Raw genomic sequence first — 16,937 nt, forward strand, 5'->3', positions numbered from 1 at the left:
GTTCTAAGTTAGACTCTTATTGTGTGTATATCTACTTTGAATGAAAGAATTACAAAGTAGGAGATTCTGACTTGCTTAATTTTCTTTTGTTCAAATGGTTAGGTCAATGAAATTACCAAAGCTTTAGAATTTGAACCACATGTGTATGAGAATGTCAGAGAAGTAAATACAAGAAAGTCAGTTCCTATATATTTTAATGTTTTCTAATTAATTAAATAATGCCAATTAATTTCACTCACATTCATTTGCTGCAAAAGTATATAGTTAATTTTCAGCAGAAACACGTAATACTTACGTTTTACTCGGAGGTGGGCACTAGATTTAACATTGGCAGCTTGGAAATCCACCCCACCGGTCTGGTCCAAGCGGCAGTTGTGCAGAATAAGGAAGTGCATTTTGCCTTCTTCCTTAATCTCACACTCCTGTACCAAAAGAAACAAAAGGGTTCATAGGAAGCAATCATCTTTGATATTTTTTTCTGAGGATATAATATGTTAATTAAAGGAATGTCACAAATGATTGGTGAGACTATAATTTTGAGTATTTTTGTGAAACAAAGCTTAGCAATACTATTCATGAAAGCAGTGTTTATTTTAGCTGTATAATTCTGAACCAACGAGCAGCATCACAGAATATCTACAACCTTAAACCACTATTCTGGATGAAAACTAATGCAAGTGTGCCTGTCCGTGCCCATACATAAACCCTAATATTTCTCTTTGGCTTCAGGTCTGACAGAGAACCTGACACCATGTTTTAAGTGCCCTGCATGCACTCTGACTTTCCTCCTGTCCTCTTTTATTTCATACAGCTCCTCTAGCTGTTGACAAGTTTAGAAATAGCCTTACAGGTGTTTGGAGTAGTGCCTCTCCCTTGAGTTTCCAGTTGGCATGGATATCCTCTTCTGAGATTTCGGTTTCAAAGCGGGCCGACTCAGTCTCCATCACCTCCACACTGTACAGGGGTCGCACCAGTTTAATTTCCCGATCTAGAAAAGTGAAGGGTCAGCATGTATCATTAGCCTCTGGCAGAAATAACTCCAACAGCTTCAAGAGTGAAACTCGTGGAAATTTCCTTACCCTCAATGCCAAGCTTTCCTGAGGTCTTATCTGTCCCGCAGTCACAGGTGTACTGTCCAATATCTGATTTCAAGGCTTTCTTTAGGATTAGCATGCGCTTCTTGCCATCAGCCTTAATAACAGCATTTTTAGATGGCTTTATTTCCTCCCCATCCTTAAACCATTTCACTGGTGCGTCTGCTTTGCTAATTTCACACTGTAGAACCACTTCGTCTTTCTCTACGCCAGTGTAATCTTGAAGCTTTCCTGTAAAGTATGGATCTCCCTCTGCAAGTAAAGTATAAGTGAAAAAATTTTATTAACCACCTAGGGAGATGCAAATCTCTTAGAAAGTTTCAGAGGCAGCTCACAGAGGTCTGGGTATGTATTTTAATTGCACAATGCTTCCACTCATTTAACATGTTTTATCTTCAAAAGTTCTCTAATAAATGTTAGAAAGGGAACCAATGCCTGGGATTTTTCAAGATCAATTCATCTATATTATATTTTGAAGTATTTTATTAACAGTAGTTTGAAAGACACAGTGAAAGTTAGCTTCAAACATAATTATGTGTTCCTTGACTATTCAGCTAAATTTTTAATTTCTTAGCAAACCTACTCTGCCTAGTTTACCTGTAAGCATTCAGATTCACATTATTAGTTTTTCTTATATCAATTAATAGTTTGCCTTTAATAGTTTCTATATATGTTAGACTTCATATGTAATCTGCTTGATATTAAGGGCCCAGGAAAAACAATGAGATTTATTAAGTAAGCTTTATTAAGTTCCGTGTTTCCCAGAGTCTTGAAAAACATTTTTCTGAAATAATTTTCATAAAGTGAGGAAATAGGAAATATTTATATTCCTATTTTAAACATGACAGGACCCAATAATTAGCTGAGTTTGGGGGGGGGTGTAATTAGGTTTGTTTGTTTGTTTGTTTATTTATTTCTAATGGAGGTACTGGGGATTGAGCCCAGGACCTCGTGTATGCTAAGAAAATGCTCTAACACTGAGCTATACCCTCCCTCTGAGTTTTAATTTTGATTTCAGCTGGCTATTTTGTGAGCCTGAATCTTTATTACTTCAAAATCCTCATATTTTTAGGTAAAAATATTTTAGAAATAAGCCCGATAACATATATGATAGCTCTCTAAGGACACGGGTTGCTTTCATGCAATGTAACACTTGAGAGACTTTTATGTATTAGATACTCCACAAATTTCTGCTGAATTGAATGCAATAAAAGTAAATTGAAAGAAAGGCACCCACCAAGCACAGTAAGTTTTGCTTCTGAACTCAGCCCCATAGCTTCTACTTTAATTTGAGAGGTATCATCAATAGAGAGGTCTTTAAATGTGATGGAATGGATTTTCCCTTCATCGTGCATTGAGATGTTCCTTTTGGTATGCTGGCGCTGGTCGTTCTTGAACCAGCGGACATGAATGTTATCATGGGACAGCTCCACGGTAAACACAGCACTTTCCCTCTCTTTGGCTGTGACATCCTTGAGTGGAGTGAGGAATTTGAGTCGGATTCCTATCAAGAAAAAAAAAAAAGCTCATTAATTCCAGCCCTTAAAGGAGGATATGTAAAAGCCACAACAACAACAACAAATCATTTAAAGGTGGCCTATCTGATAAAAACATTTACCTTCAATGATCAGTTTGCCACTGGTATGCTTATCTTCAGCTTCAAATATGTATTTTGCTTCATCTTCGAAGGCAGCAGATTTGATCACCAGCGCATGCCGGGTGCCATCCTTTATCAGCTCAATTTTGTCATCGCCTGTGATTTCCTGGGTTCCTTTCAGCCAACGGTATGTTTTGGGCTCCCTGGATACTTCACACTCAAACTTAGCCTCATCTTTCTCAAAGACTTTAACATCACTGAGAGGTGTGATGAAGATAAGTGGCAATTCTGAAAAAAGAGGAGGGTGTGGATGAAGCCAGCACGTACTTCCATTCATGGCCCCTGATCAATTTCACGTCTCCTCGGGAAGACTTGTGAAGAAAATACCAAAGGGTGGCTGGCAGGCAGGGCATACCTTTCACTTTCAGATTAGCTGCAGACTTAGCATTGGCAGCCTGGAAGGAGACCTCTCCTGTCATACCAAGCTGGCAGTTATAAAGGACCAGAATGTGCTTCTTCCCATCTTCAATGATTTCACAGTCCTGTTTGGAGAGGGGGTTAGAAGGAAAGAGAAAGAAGAACATGATTTTCATAACTGGTTATTGCTACAAATAATCAAGAGATTTCATACCATAAAGGTATCACTTTTCACCAAAAACCCTGCGAGACTTCCCCCTGTGTGACAGATCATCTTGACTTACAGGTGATGCAGTTAAAGGCTCTCCTTTTAACTTCCACTGGCCGTGAACATCTGGTTCAGAAAGTTCGACTTCAAAGCGAGCTGTTTCACCTACAAACACTTCTACTCCATACAGAGGTTTTTCCACTTTTATTAGCCGAGCTGAAATGATACAGTTTTGTGAGAATGACTGAACAAAGAAACCACAGGTTCAGGTGGGGTAAGTTTTAACATTTTTGAGCAGCTCACCCTCAACAGTGACATTTGCTTTTGTCTTGTCTGTGCCGCAGTCACACACATATTCGCCTTTGTCTTTCAGTTCTGCCTTTTTGATCTTTAAGATGCGGCGCAGGCCATCTGATTTGATGGAGTATCTGGGTGAAGGCACAATTTCTTCACCATCTTTGAACCATTTCACTGGCACGTCTTTGCTCACTTCACACTTCAAGATGATCTCATCCTTCTCCACTGCAGTTTTGTCATGTAATTTCACGGTGAAGTAAGGATCAGCCTCTGTGAAAGACATTTAGCAGATAATCAGAAGCACGTGAAAATGAAAGGTTACTGAAGAGTTACAGGTTGCAAAATGTTTAACTATTACCCACTCCCACCAACCAAAAACTGGCTACCTGGTTATGGGTGGCCACATTTACCTAAGACCTTGAGATTTGCTGTGGAGCTCAGGTCCTTAACCTGAGCTTTGATCTGGGATATATCATCCAGGGTCACCTCTCTCATTTCCAACTTGTGAGTCTTGCCTTCCGATGAGATGAGTACAGTTCTGCTCGTGTGGAGTTTGGCATCATTTTTGAACCAGGCTACGTGCATTTTTTCATGAGAAAGCTCACATACAAAAGTTGCTGTTTCACCTTCTTTCACTGTTTGATCTTCAAGAGGCGACATGAATTTCAGTCTTATACCTGCAAAGCAAGCATGGATACTATGCTCAGAAACACAGTTTTTCAGAAGTATTCCACTCTAACCTGCCTGGTAGAAGAGATCTGTTTCATATGGCATTTATTAGACATCTTTTCAAATGCAGCTATCTTCCATTAAAAAAAAATTAAGGGGGTTGTTTTGATGGCAATGTGAAAATAAGGTCATGGGGCCGATGGTCACTTACAGCTACTGGTGTTCTACCTTTGAAGTCAGCTATTCATGTGCCTAAATGAGATGTTAAAGGCCAATCTCACCAGGTCTCACCTGTAACAAATAGTCGTGCTGAGGTCTTCTTGCCCTCCACTTCAGCAGTATAGACCCCTTCGTCAGCAAACTGAGAATTGTTGATGACAAGAATGTGTTTCTTTCCGTCGGCAATGATGTCAAACTTGTCAGATGCCTTGATTATATCAGGTCCTTTAGACCATATAACATTTGCCTCTCGAGTGAGGACACATTCAAATCGAGCCTGTCGCTTTTCTGGGACTGTGACATCTTTCAGGGGCACGACAAAGTCAAGTTCAATTTCTGAAAATTAAACATTAAGAATGAGGTTTTTCAGCATGCAGAGGGATGTAAGATGCAGTTGAGACTACTCTGTGAGTTCTAAAGGCCCATACCTTTTACTGTCAGAATGGCTGTCGTAAATGCATTAAGTGCCTGGTAAAGAACTTCACCGGCTTGGTCCAATTTGACTTTGTGCAAAGTCAAGAAGCGTTTTCCACCTTCTGCCTTGATTTCACAAGTCTGAAAAATGATAATTTGAGTTAGCATTTGAATGAGATAAAGTATTTCAGATACAGATTCCTAGAGAGTCATAAAAATAACCATAATATTACTAATAAAAATAAGTAAAAATGTCTTATCATAATATTTTAAAAAATTGTCTGAGTTGTCCACAAATAGTGCATCAAATTTCTTTCCCTCTTTGAGGCTTCAGAAGCCGGAAATAACTCCATCACTGTTGAACCAAATCTGAATGTCAAACCTGATTATAGAATGTAGTTATTTTATACGACTAACAACTTAAAATGAGAAATTACTCACAGGTGAGGGTCTTAGAAGTTCTCCCTTCAGTTTCCACTGTCCAGGAACATCTGCTTCTGATATTTCTGCATCAAAGCTTGCACTTTCTTTCTCATAAATGGTAACATCCTCTATTGGTTTAAGCAATTGAACTTCACGTTCTGTATTGGTAAAGGATGAAATACTGTAAGGTTTTAAACAATCTAACAGTGCTTTCTTTTGTGTCTGTGTGTGTGTGTGTGTGTGTGTGTGTGTGTGTATTATTTTGCCTTAGGCACACACAAAATTTATCTTTTAGAACAAAAGCTAAGATTTTTATACCTCCAAGTGTCAGCTTTGCAGGATATCTCTTCCCTTCAATTTCCACTGCATATTCATCAACGTCTTCTGGTGTAGCATTCTTAATTTTGAGGTATAGAATATTTCCATCTTTCAGAATCTCTGTCTTGTCAGTTGGTTCCAAGGGGATTTCATCATATCCTCTGAACCACTTAATGTTTGGCGTATCCTTTGCTATAACACAGGTGAAAACAGCAGTCCCCTTGGGTTTCACATGCTGATCTCGTATGGGTTTCACCAGCCAGTCTCTAATGACTTCTGTATGAAAATGAGGTCAGAAAAATAATTATGATCTGAACAAGTCATATAAATAACTTCCTTAGTAAATTTCAGAAATAGAAAAAAATGCTTAAAACTGGACATAATTAATCTGCTGTGATATAGATAGATATAGATAGATAGACATTCCCTCTTGTAGATAAGGTATAAGACTGCTGATATCCTGATACTGGGCAATAAAATTCTCTCTTCTCTTTTCTTGTACATTAATCAGCAGAACAAAATTTCCCAGCAAAGGACTAACCTACGACTTTCACGCAGGATGAACACTCCAGGTTGTTGGCGTTTTCCACAGTCACTGTGTATGTTCCGGCATCGGAGTCGTCTGCGTCATTGATGGTCAGGGCCCGCAGCAAGCCAATGACACCGGGAACAATCTTGCCGGGTTTCTCCACCACAATCTTCCCATCCTTCCTCCAGACCACGTCACGCTCTTTGTTTAGCTCACAGCTCAAGTACAATGGCTGTCCTTTGACCACTGTGACTTCCTCTTCAAGAGTTTTTACAAAACGCACAGGAAGTTCTGTAGAGAATTTCAGTATTAAAAATCTGCAGAGACTTTCCAATACATACAATGCTTTCAGTGGAATAAAACTTGGAAATAAGACATTTTGTCTTAAAGGACAATAAAAAGTTGCTACTGAGGTTTATTGTGTTAAAGTTTATTACGGACCACATTCAGAAGACTGGAAATTACCTTCAACAATAAGTTTTGCCGTGGAGGTCTTTTCCTTATTCCCCAGACGTAAAACACAGGTGTACTCGCCAGCATCAGAGAGTTGAACATCAATGATGTGCAGCTTTCTGTCTTTACCATCAGCGATGAATCTGTGCTTTGGGCTCTCCCGGATGTTGCTACCATCTTTCATCCAGCTTGTAACTGCAGTGGAGGGGGAGACCAAACACTCAAAGATTGCAGAGGAGCCAACTGACTCTGCTTCAGTCAAGACAATGTCTTTGATTTCTTTCACAAACTTCAGTGGCACAGCCTTTAGCTGGTAGGTGAACGGGGCTTCATCAGGCGGTTTCTCTCCACCACTTCCTGGTCTTAGCTTTTTCCTTTCAGCTTCTATTGGTGAAGGAGTCTTTTTGGGTACACCTAATTCAAAATAAAATTAAAAATTGAATAAAGGTCAGAAAGCATATACTTGGCTGCCTGCTGGGTAAAACAAATGACAGAGCAACTAGGAGACAAGAACAGCAAATTAACGACTAGGCAAGTGAAGGGGCAACTGAATTTATACTCCTTTCTTTCAGACAGGAAAATCAGGTGGCATAGGAATCCATGTATAATAAATGCTCTTTATTTTCTCAAGTTTTAATGCCAAATATAAAATGTCCTGATGAATTTCTAATTATTTTATCTGTCATGCATAAATATGAAGTATATATATGAAGAATGAAGCTAGGGACTTATAGGGTTCACTATGCTAATACATATACACATATATGTTATATAATACCCACTTGAATAATATTAGAGGTGTATTAGTTGCAATATCAGAAGATATACTAGTCTTAGCAGAATCAATGGAATAATAAAGAGTGTTGTAAATTTTGAATTCCTTTCCCCTTGAATGCAAAGTTTTCCAGAGAGACAGATTACAATTCAGGTACAGGGACATGAATCTTACCTTTGATGGGACCTTTCGGCTTGGCAGCCTCTTCCTTAGGTGCTTTGGCTTCTGAAATTAAAGAAAACTCAGCATTTAAACAATTTCTGGACTTATTTCATTCTTAGTAGTAAACCATGTGGGGTGAGTCATGCTCTTTATTACAAATATTAATTCATAAAGAAAAAATTGGATTTGTTTATGAGATTCCTACGGAGTATACTTTGAGATTTCCAAGAAGGCATATTCTGAGACTGATGTGACCAAGCTAAATTGCCAATGTATTTAGGATGAAAAAATTACTTTCAGCAAGTATCTTTACTCTTCTCCCATTTCTGGAAGGCTTACTCCTGCCTTGTGAGGAAGAGTTTTACTCTTGCCTAGCTATGCAGAGTATTTTATATGTTTCTGTATATGCTGGTTATGTGAACCAAGGAAATAAGTTTTTGTCAACAAAGAATCAACATAGGCAAAAGGGAAATAACTCAGAAGTTACCAAAAGCATTTTTTTTTAATTAAGTTGGGCAGACCAATCCAGGGAAGACTAGAGAAAAAGAAAGCATATGTGCTACAAATGTATGTATTCTTTTGAAGATTTCCCCTAGTTAGACAGTGAACTAAGGCAGAATCAAGATAGTTCCTACACTTAGAGTTTAATTCAATTAACGCAGGGGCAGTATAAACTGTAGAAGCAATTTTCTAGTGTCAGGCTCTGGGGAATTGAGAAAAGCTGTATTTTTACATATACTTAATTAGCTCAATGGTGGTTATTGTCTTTTTCTGAATAAAAGGTATCATATAGAAGTCACAAAAGAAAGAATATAATGCCCAAACCATAAATATCAGTGACAAAGTATGTTAACATAAGTATTAAAATTAAACTACAGCCTGAAGAACATAATATATTGTCTCATGTTATTAAACACAATAAAACCCCAAATATTTCTAGAGGGCTTACTATGTACCAAGCACTGTGCTAAGTGTTTTGCATATATTTGATCCTCACAATAATCCTATTAGGTAGATATAGTTACCATTCTGATCTTATAGACTAGGAAATTAAAATTTAAAGAAATGAAGGAAATAGTCAAAGATTAAATAGTCAGGATGTGTACTTATCAATGGTTGATACACATCAACTCATTTCCGGTTTTGAGATTATAACCTAAGAGATGAACTACTCATACTTCATGTACAACTAGGTACTTTAAGTTTGTACCTGAGATAACTATACCGCTGAGTCAGTAATCTTTAAGAAGATTATTAATGATCTAAATTCTTACATAGATTTAAAGGCTGAACAATGCAGCCTTTTTTTTTTCTTTTTACTGTGGTAAAATACACCTAACATAAAATTTACCACTTTAACAATTTTTAGGTGTACAATTCAGCTGCTTTAAGCATATTCACAGTATTATGCAACCATCAACACTATCCATTTCCAGAACTTTTTCATTATCCCCAAGGATAGTCTTTTTCAAAAACTGAGAAATGATTCCTATAGGGCAGATGGGAAATTTGAATCTCCATGGGATTCCTATAAGTCTGTCCATGGAGAGTATCTGCCTGTCTTCTTAGTTTTCATCAGCATTGAACATACTCATTACTCCATCTCAAAAGCATATAAAGAAATGGTGCTTTGCAGGAATGTGCATTTCAATCAAAATCTCACCCTTGGGTGAGAGGTTAGATTGGTAAAGGACAGCAGATGAAGAAAATCCAGAATTTATAAACTCCCACAGTTGAAATGATGCCTATGTTTCAACAAACGAGGGCTTGTATTTTAATGAAGTTTTTATTAAGCCATCAAAACAAGCAAAAAGAAAACTACAGAATAAATACCTGCTTTCTTTCCAACTACTGGCACCGTGACTGGGGCAGCGATGGGGACTGGAGCAGGCTCCATGGGAGGTGGTTTGATAATTTTCACCTCTGTAGAAAGATGTCCATTGCATTAATGTATCCTTTGTCACTTCCAGAAACCTTATTTGGTGGCCTATTTGCCTTCTTGGATGTAACTTTAAAATCTCCCAATATCTATTTTTTCAGAGAACAATACATTCTAACTATATACAATATAATAATACATTTGCCTATTTCTAACATATTATATTAAATAAAATATAACAATATAATCTAAAAATACATTGGGATGTTAGAGATCATTTGATGAGTGTAGATATTTACTCCCTTTTTTTTATTAACTGCACATTATTCATGTGAAACATGAAGGTATACACTGTTGACATTGAGGATAAGCTTGCTTACCTGGTTCAGGCTTTGGTTTTGGTTCAGGTGCAGGGAGAGGTATTGCTGGCTTAATTTCAGGCACTGAAACAATTCACAGTAATAAGCAGGTTATCACAGTATTTTTGAAGTTTTTCACAAAGTTAAACCAAAAGTGGCAGACTTAGCGTATCTTGGAGATACTAGAATTTATACATCTATAGTCACCAAATGACCTATTTGATTGACATTATTTTGCATTTTAAACAAAATGTGGAAAATATGGTAAGGCAGTTTTACTGGTTCTAATGTTGTTACTCATCTCATTGCCCATTAATAAACTTTTCTTAGTGTTTAAAACTTAGTAATTTATTTAACAAATGGGTGGTCAAGAGGCAATTGCACATGAGAGAGAAATAGTAAAAAAAAAATTAAGCTGGATAAGATGAGCAGATCAAGCTCATGTGTTCAATTTTTTATGCCAGTGTCATGACATTTTAATTGATGCATATTTGCATTTTTAGGGACAACCAAGAAAGTGCCAGGAAGTTTGTACCTTTTGTTGGTTCAGGAATTTTCCTTTCTTTTTTGGGAACAGCAGCTGGAGGTGCTTCAACCTCTTCAACAGGTTTTGGAGGTGGTTCTGGCACTTTAAGATAATAAGGGTTTTTTTTAGTGTCATTTTAAGATTTGAATGCTTACAAATCAACTAATCTGAAATAATCAGATCAAATTATTTTTTCAAAAGCTCTATTGATGGCTTAAAAAAACTCCTTATCTTCTATCAATTAATTTTTATTTTCTCTTCTGACTCTGCCTCAACTTACTTTTCTTCTCTTATTCCATCCACTTGCCTCCCAACCCATTAGCTCTCCCTTTCTAAATCACTTCCGTAATAGTTCCAAATACACTCTTTGAGAACAGGCTAATGATAAAAGTCAACCCACTTAAAAGCCCCCAAATTTTGGGAAACATTTATTGATACCCTCCCATGACATTATTTTGCAGCAAACTTGATTACTTCACAACCATTTCTACCAGAAAACTTACGTGGCAAAATAATAATAATAATTATTATTTTTTAAAAAGTGTATGGAAATGAATGAATGGATTTGAGAACGATAAAGGTATTTAAACAGAAAGCAGACAATGGAAAAACACAGGCTATGTCACAGATGAAATACGAAGCTACGTTTACATTTAACTCCATTTATGTTTACAAGATAAACCTTTTGTTAAATGTCCAATTTGTTAAAAGATAATTTCACAAATTGTTACTGAGATTCCTACCTGCAGGTTTTTTAATTTTTTCTACTTTTTTAGGTTCTACTTTAGGTTCTTCTTCTTCAGGTCTCCTTCTTAGAACTTAAAAGACAAAAAGGTTTATATGTAAACCAAGACAAACTAATGAAGATGCTGAATAAGCTTGACAAATGTAAATGTTGTACAAGGCAAGGAAAATGAAAAGCATGCGAGCTGGTGCACTGGGAAACTGGCATTTTACACAAAAAATGTTTTAAAAAAATCAAAGTTTGTAATGTTAATTAGAATAGCACTCAGAGTCACTTTATATCTATGTAGGTAGACACGTCTGTTCAGAGACAAATCCGTGGCAGAAATATCCCAAACACAAAATGAATAATTTGAATAGCAACAAATTCTAATCAAAATTCAATAGTACAATTGAATAAGAAGTACTTAAATAAGTATAAAGTTAACTGTAGTCAAGATAGACAAAGAAATATAGTCTAGAAATAGGTAATTCTATGTGAAGAAAATGTTAGAACTTGATTTTTCATTTGAATATCTTGCTCCTAGTTCTTTAATATTTTATTAGTAGAAAGAAACATTCAGTTTTTAGAAAATGTTATTTATTAGTTACGGTGATCCCATGTCACTCTTCAAAACTGAATGCTGAGTTTAGGCTTAAATATTTTGGAGTAATTTAGAGTATTTAATAGGTTAAGTGCATTTACTACATAATTTTATTATGAAAGTGACAGCTATGGTCATTGTTATTAGTTTAGAATATTATCAATTTAGTTTTGTTTATTACTGTTGAAAATTTCAAGATACTCTGAATGCTCACAAAATTTCTGTCTTTTTAAAAAAAAGATACGGAAATGATCGCATTCTTAATTTTTAATGAAACTACAAATGAGTTTTCATAAACTGGGAATCTAATTAAAAGAAAACCAGGGGACAGAAACATTTTGTAAGCTTTCAAGTCTATTTTCGGCATATTTGAAGCTCACATAATGGCTGAAAATACTATACCGCTTTTGAGAACAACTTCTTCCTTTGGTTCTGGTTTAGGCTCAGGAAGTAATTTGCGAACTTTCTTTTCAGCTCCAAGCACTTAAAAGAATATGATTTTAAATGTTGAAGTGAATTCATGTAAAAAGTAAATTTCAACAAGAAAAATGTCTCTTTCAAAACTAGTTAGCTACGGTGCATAAGTAATATTTTTGCTGTACATAAATATGACAGAATTTTAAAGCAAATAATACCCTGCAAGTTATTTCTTCTGCAAATATCTATATAACCTTGTGATGAAATTCAATTGCATTAACTGCAGGCAAATATATTTATCATATTTATTCAGAAGATGTTCTACATTGATTTTATGAATCTTTCATCAAATACTAGGATCTTGACGGCATCTCTTCCCCAATCTGCAACTGTAGATTGTCCAAATCTACCTTGGTATGCCCCTGACCCTTAATTACATTGAAAAGATACTGGTAGGTGTTAGTGTCATTATTCAGTCTTCTCCACTGATGAGAAAAGAAAGGCAAGGGATCTTGGATTATCACCTGATGTTGTGAAAGGGCCATGTCTCGTTTTCTTAACAGAAGAGTAGTATCCTCTCTTAAAGGTCCCCTTTTTGAAATAATACTAACCTAAGATGATAGAACTATAGAATTTGAAAGCTGGTGTTGGAGCTTATTTTTAATGGATGAGGAAATGTTCTTGAATTTAGACTAAAAGAGACCCAAGGAATTCCAAGCTAATTCCCTCTTGAATCTTCAGTGAACACTGGGCATGGCAGATGATACTATTATATAGAGCAGCCTCCTATTACTACCAGAACCCTCATGGATTTGAATGGAGAAGAAAAAGAGAAACACTTACTGATTATCGAACCACTCTACCTCTCTACTGATGTCAATGAAAATCTAATTTAAAACATTGTCTTTTTATAACATTCATTAACGCACATAAAATCTGAATTCTTAAATATTTCTATAAAATTTCCCATTTGGTATTTTACATAAGACATTTTCAGTTCATCAAATCGTTTTTGTTTTATGTGATAAAAATAACCATGCCTAACTCTTACTTCATATTTTAAACATACAGAAGGCAAATATGTAAATATTTCATTTTAAATAGTGATTTTTCCTGTCAAGAATTTTATGTAAAATTTCACAGTTAAAGATTAAAATTTTTCAGTCATGGTAAGTTGTGCTGGCCTTCAATATTGTTTTAAAGTTACCAATATTCTTCATGTAAACCTTTTTCATTGATTAAACTGGAGAGATAACCATGTAGCTAATTCACGTAAGTTGGGTTGGCATATTTTTTACTTATCTAATGGACATAGTGAGACTATATCTTTGCATTTGTTTTTCCATATTGTTTTATTTTAAAGATCTTATTGACAATTGAGACTCAGTGTAGAATACACCATTGTAACAGTGATTTTAAAGTCATTATATGTCATTACATGTAATTTTAATGTTTGAGTGGCTCTGTAATAATCCTCCACTAGTTAGCATCCACAGTAATATTATTTTGCAATATCTATTTTTTAAATCAGGAAATATATATTCAGATGGGTGATTTTTTTCATAATTTCAGAGTGAATCAGGACAGATTGGACTTTCTGGATGTGCTGACTACTTCAATGGAACACTGCTATACTTACTATACTTACTAGAAAAATTAACAGTTTTATTTTTAATAGATGTTTTCTAGACCTTTATGATTCTTTAATTTTTCTTTAGGGCCTAAATTTGGGTAGGGAAAAATATTCTTTAAAGAGAAATAAATTTTGAAAAAATGACCTGCAGTGATAATGAAATTTCCCTACAACATGAGATCTGTACACCTGAAACAATGTGTTGGAGTCTGAGAGTCTGAGAGAAGAAAGCCACAGGGCAATCCCTCTGAATCATCTTAATAGTATAGAAGGAGAACATGACTTATTTTTAGTGCTTGTAACACTGGCTAAAATAGTGTTTTGTTCATGTGAAATTCCAAAGCTTTCTACTACTAGCTCTCAGAATTTTAAGCTAAGATGTGCCCTGATAATTAATTTTAGCTAATCAGTAAAATGTGATTTTTTTTAGTTTAGGAAAATGCAAGACGACATACATAGATGAGACAAAGAAAACAACATCTATTTATGAACGGATGAAATTGATGGGAGACAAAGAAAGCAACACTCATGAGCCAGGACCATAAAAGCTACAGAAACACAAGGAATCAATGAGACTACTCTGATGATCTTAGAAGAAGAAGAACATTCTGAGGACCGGGAAGAGCAAGGAGTCAAAGGAATGGACACTGCTATGAGCATTTTCTAGACTGTGAAATACCTTTCAGAGGTTTCAGCTCCACTTTTTCTGGAACCTGCGGTTTTTCAGGAACTTTCTTCTTCGAAACAGCTTCAAAGAATATGATCTTACTTTTATTATTTGTATATTTAGACTGGCCTGAACAAATTATTAAATACTTGCTCTAAGAATCAAAACCAAGCTTTGCTTAGAACCCCAAAGCAATAATAACAGCCAAGAACAGCCACTAAAGAACATACAGGAAGCGTTTAAACCATGAAAACAGATTGCTGTTTTACTCCAAAGTTTAGTAAGTTCAAGTCTGGCTGAGAAGGAAGATAATTTTTGTTCTTTGCAGGAGGAAGAAATTTTCCTTTGCATATAAATTTTACATGAAGGGAAATGTATTTAAGTTTGTGTCCTCATGGAATATCAGTCAACAAATGGGTAGCCTTTTAAGAAGTGCCCACTTTTTCTGTGTCTGCTAAAATGCCAGAAGCTCCCCCTATAGGCCAGGAGGGTTGTAGAGAGCCAAGAATCAGTGGAAACCATTCTTACTTTGGAAGATTCTGGTTTTTTCCATGTATAGGTGAGTATGGGGAAAGTGCGCATCTAAGATTATATCTAGATTATTTTAGATTGGAAAAAATCTCATGGCACCACAAATAAGACATGTTATTAAAATAAAAAGAATACTGTGATTGGCTAGTTTATTTCAGCTTTCAAAGATGTTATTTTAAAAATTAAGTAATATTGAATCAATTCAAAGAAAAACCTACATGCAAAGAGAATGAAGGTAAGTTTAACAATAGGAAGAGATGCTGGGTGTCAAGCGTATCCATAACCACTCTTTCTGGCTATGCTGAGGATGATCACAGAACACAACTGGGCTTTTATTCAGTTGCAAAAAAAGGCGGGGGGAGCAGTGACAGGTGGTTCATAAGTCATGTACCTTTCATGGTATATAAACATAGCTATTGGATACCATAAACATATTATCATAGTAGATTTAAAAGCATATGCAATTCCTTAAGAATACGGTTTGACTTTTGTATAAGTTTGTTACTGCAATATTAAAAATACCTTGCAGAGTGTTCTTATACATTCCACATGCACAAGATCCCAAAGATATGCATAGCAACCAGGCTTTGAAATCAGAAAATCCCTTCACCCCACTCCACATGAGAAAGTTAGTCCGACAGCCCTGTATCCGGATGGCCAGGATGAAGCTATCACTGGTGCACTTGTGACACCCAGTGCAGCAGGCGTGGCCTGGCCAGGCACCTAGGGCAGCATAACACACCAGTCTCTATCCAAGTCCCACAGCTTGATCATGTCTGAAAGTACACACTTTTAAAATACATTTCTTGCAAGCAGCACTTCAGATGACTGGATAGAAATTTGAAGCACATTAATAAAACTTTGGAAGTGGCATTTTATACCTTTAAGTTGGAATATTTTCTCCTTCACATCTTCCTTGGGTGGAGCAGGAGGAGGAGCTGGGGGCCTTGGTTTGAGTTTCGGTTTCTCAATAACCTTTTCGGGTTCAGGTTCTTAAAAAGAGTATTTCAGGAGTGTTAGTACGTGGATATGTTAATTGGTATGTGGATGTACAGTATATTCAATAGAAATTTAAGTACATTTATGAAGAAGAAAGTTTGCTTTTTTGGATACATAATACTGGTATCCAACATAAGACATACAAATATCAACATTGTACATAGATAATGAGAAACAGAACACAGGCACTGATAACAAAGGAAGCACCCATATAAGCCACATTGATGTGAAATACACAGTACAAATGATATGAATACACAAGACTGAGATGCACATTTAAAACAGGACATTTTAGATACAGGTGTAAAGAGACCTATACACGTAGAACAACATAAAACATATATACATGTATCAAGACGAAGAGCATGGTAAGGAAGACCTGAGTCCAATGAACTGAATACCTTGTACTGGTATTTCTTCCGGTTGTGGTTCAGGTTCAGGTTCTTCAGGCTCAACGTACTTCTCAATTTCACGTTCTTTAAAGAATGTTGACAAGGATAAGAGATTGTAATGTAAAGCTCTTCCCAAAGACTCACATAGATGCAAAGATCACGATCGTAAGAACGAAAATATACAATTACAAATTCGCCTACATAGAAGAAGAGGTAAGAGCTCTATTTTTGTGTACTCAGATCTTCTATTAACTACTCTATTTGATGTATATTGATGGCAGAAGAGATGACTTTTAAAATCCGGGGTTGGGTTATCATTTGAGGATCCAGTTATTCCAGTTTTGCCTCAGTAAACTGTATCTTTTGGAATTTCTAATTACCATCAAGATAATCAAAGATTCTACTTTAAAAGAAGTATAACAGTTTGAAAAATGAAGCCATCAAACATGTGCTGGAATGCTTTTACATATAATTTCAAGAAGGAATGTCACACTATAAATACTTTTGTATTTCTAACAGGATTTTTCACAAGATTAAAAAAATTAGAATTTATATATATGTAAATATATGTATATATACCTTCAACAGGGGGAGTCACTTTTCTACCAATGGTTATGGATGCTCTTTCTTC

The 16,937-nt window shown here is 35.8% G+C and overlaps 1 protein-coding gene and 1 long non-coding RNA gene across 4 annotated transcripts in view; one reads left to right on the forward strand and one right to left on the reverse strand.

Annotated features, from left to right (window-relative positions):
* Nucleotides 1–15,067, forward strand: part of LOC135321141 (uncharacterized) — a 124,929-nt gene extending 109,862 nt beyond the window's left edge. For all 3 annotated transcript variants that reach the window (XR_010380635.1, XR_010380633.1, XR_010380634.1), the window contains 2 exons: nt 6,168–6,951; nt 14,148–15,067. This is a non-coding gene — a long non-coding RNA (uncharacterized LOC135321141). The remainder of the gene's footprint in view (nt 1–6,167; nt 6,952–14,147) is intronic.
* Nucleotides 1–16,937, reverse strand: part of TTN (titin) — a 284,130-nt gene that overhangs the window by 102,373 nt on the left and 164,820 nt on the right. The window contains exons 184-206 of the mRNA XM_064484940.1: nt 15,797–15,907; nt 14,397–14,465; nt 12,070–12,150; nt 11,083–11,157; nt 10,349–10,441; nt 9,835–9,897; nt 9,409–9,498; nt 7,588–7,638; nt 6,651–7,052; nt 6,198–6,476; nt 5,657–5,932; nt 5,357–5,496; nt 4,930–5,056; nt 4,574–4,837; nt 4,024–4,290; nt 3,620–3,883; nt 3,393–3,532; nt 3,107–3,233; nt 2,713–2,979; nt 2,332–2,598; nt 1,080–1,346; nt 849–988; nt 296–422 (exon numbers count right to left, since the gene is read on the reverse strand). Of these exons, the coding sequence (XP_064341010.1) occupies nt 296–422; nt 849–988; nt 1,080–1,346; nt 2,332–2,598; nt 2,713–2,979; nt 3,107–3,233; nt 3,393–3,532; nt 3,620–3,883; nt 4,024–4,290; nt 4,574–4,837; nt 4,930–5,056; nt 5,357–5,496; nt 5,657–5,932; nt 6,198–6,476; nt 6,651–7,052; nt 7,588–7,638; nt 9,409–9,498; nt 9,835–9,897; nt 10,349–10,441; nt 11,083–11,157; nt 12,070–12,150; nt 14,397–14,465; nt 15,797–15,907 (3,987 nt within the window). The remainder of the gene's footprint in view (nt 1–295; nt 423–848; nt 989–1,079; nt 1,347–2,331; nt 2,599–2,712; nt 2,980–3,106; nt 3,234–3,392; nt 3,533–3,619; nt 3,884–4,023; nt 4,291–4,573; nt 4,838–4,929; nt 5,057–5,356; nt 5,497–5,656; nt 5,933–6,197; nt 6,477–6,650; nt 7,053–7,587; nt 7,639–9,408; nt 9,499–9,834; nt 9,898–10,348; nt 10,442–11,082; nt 11,158–12,069; nt 12,151–14,396; nt 14,466–15,796; nt 15,908–16,937) is intronic.

The sequence above is a fragment of the Camelus dromedarius genome, chromosome 4, assembly GCF_036321535.1.
Source record: "Camelus dromedarius isolate mCamDro1 chromosome 4, mCamDro1.pat, whole genome shotgun sequence".
In the NCBI taxonomy this organism is placed as follows: domain Eukaryota; kingdom Metazoa; phylum Chordata; class Mammalia; order Artiodactyla; family Camelidae; genus Camelus; species Camelus dromedarius.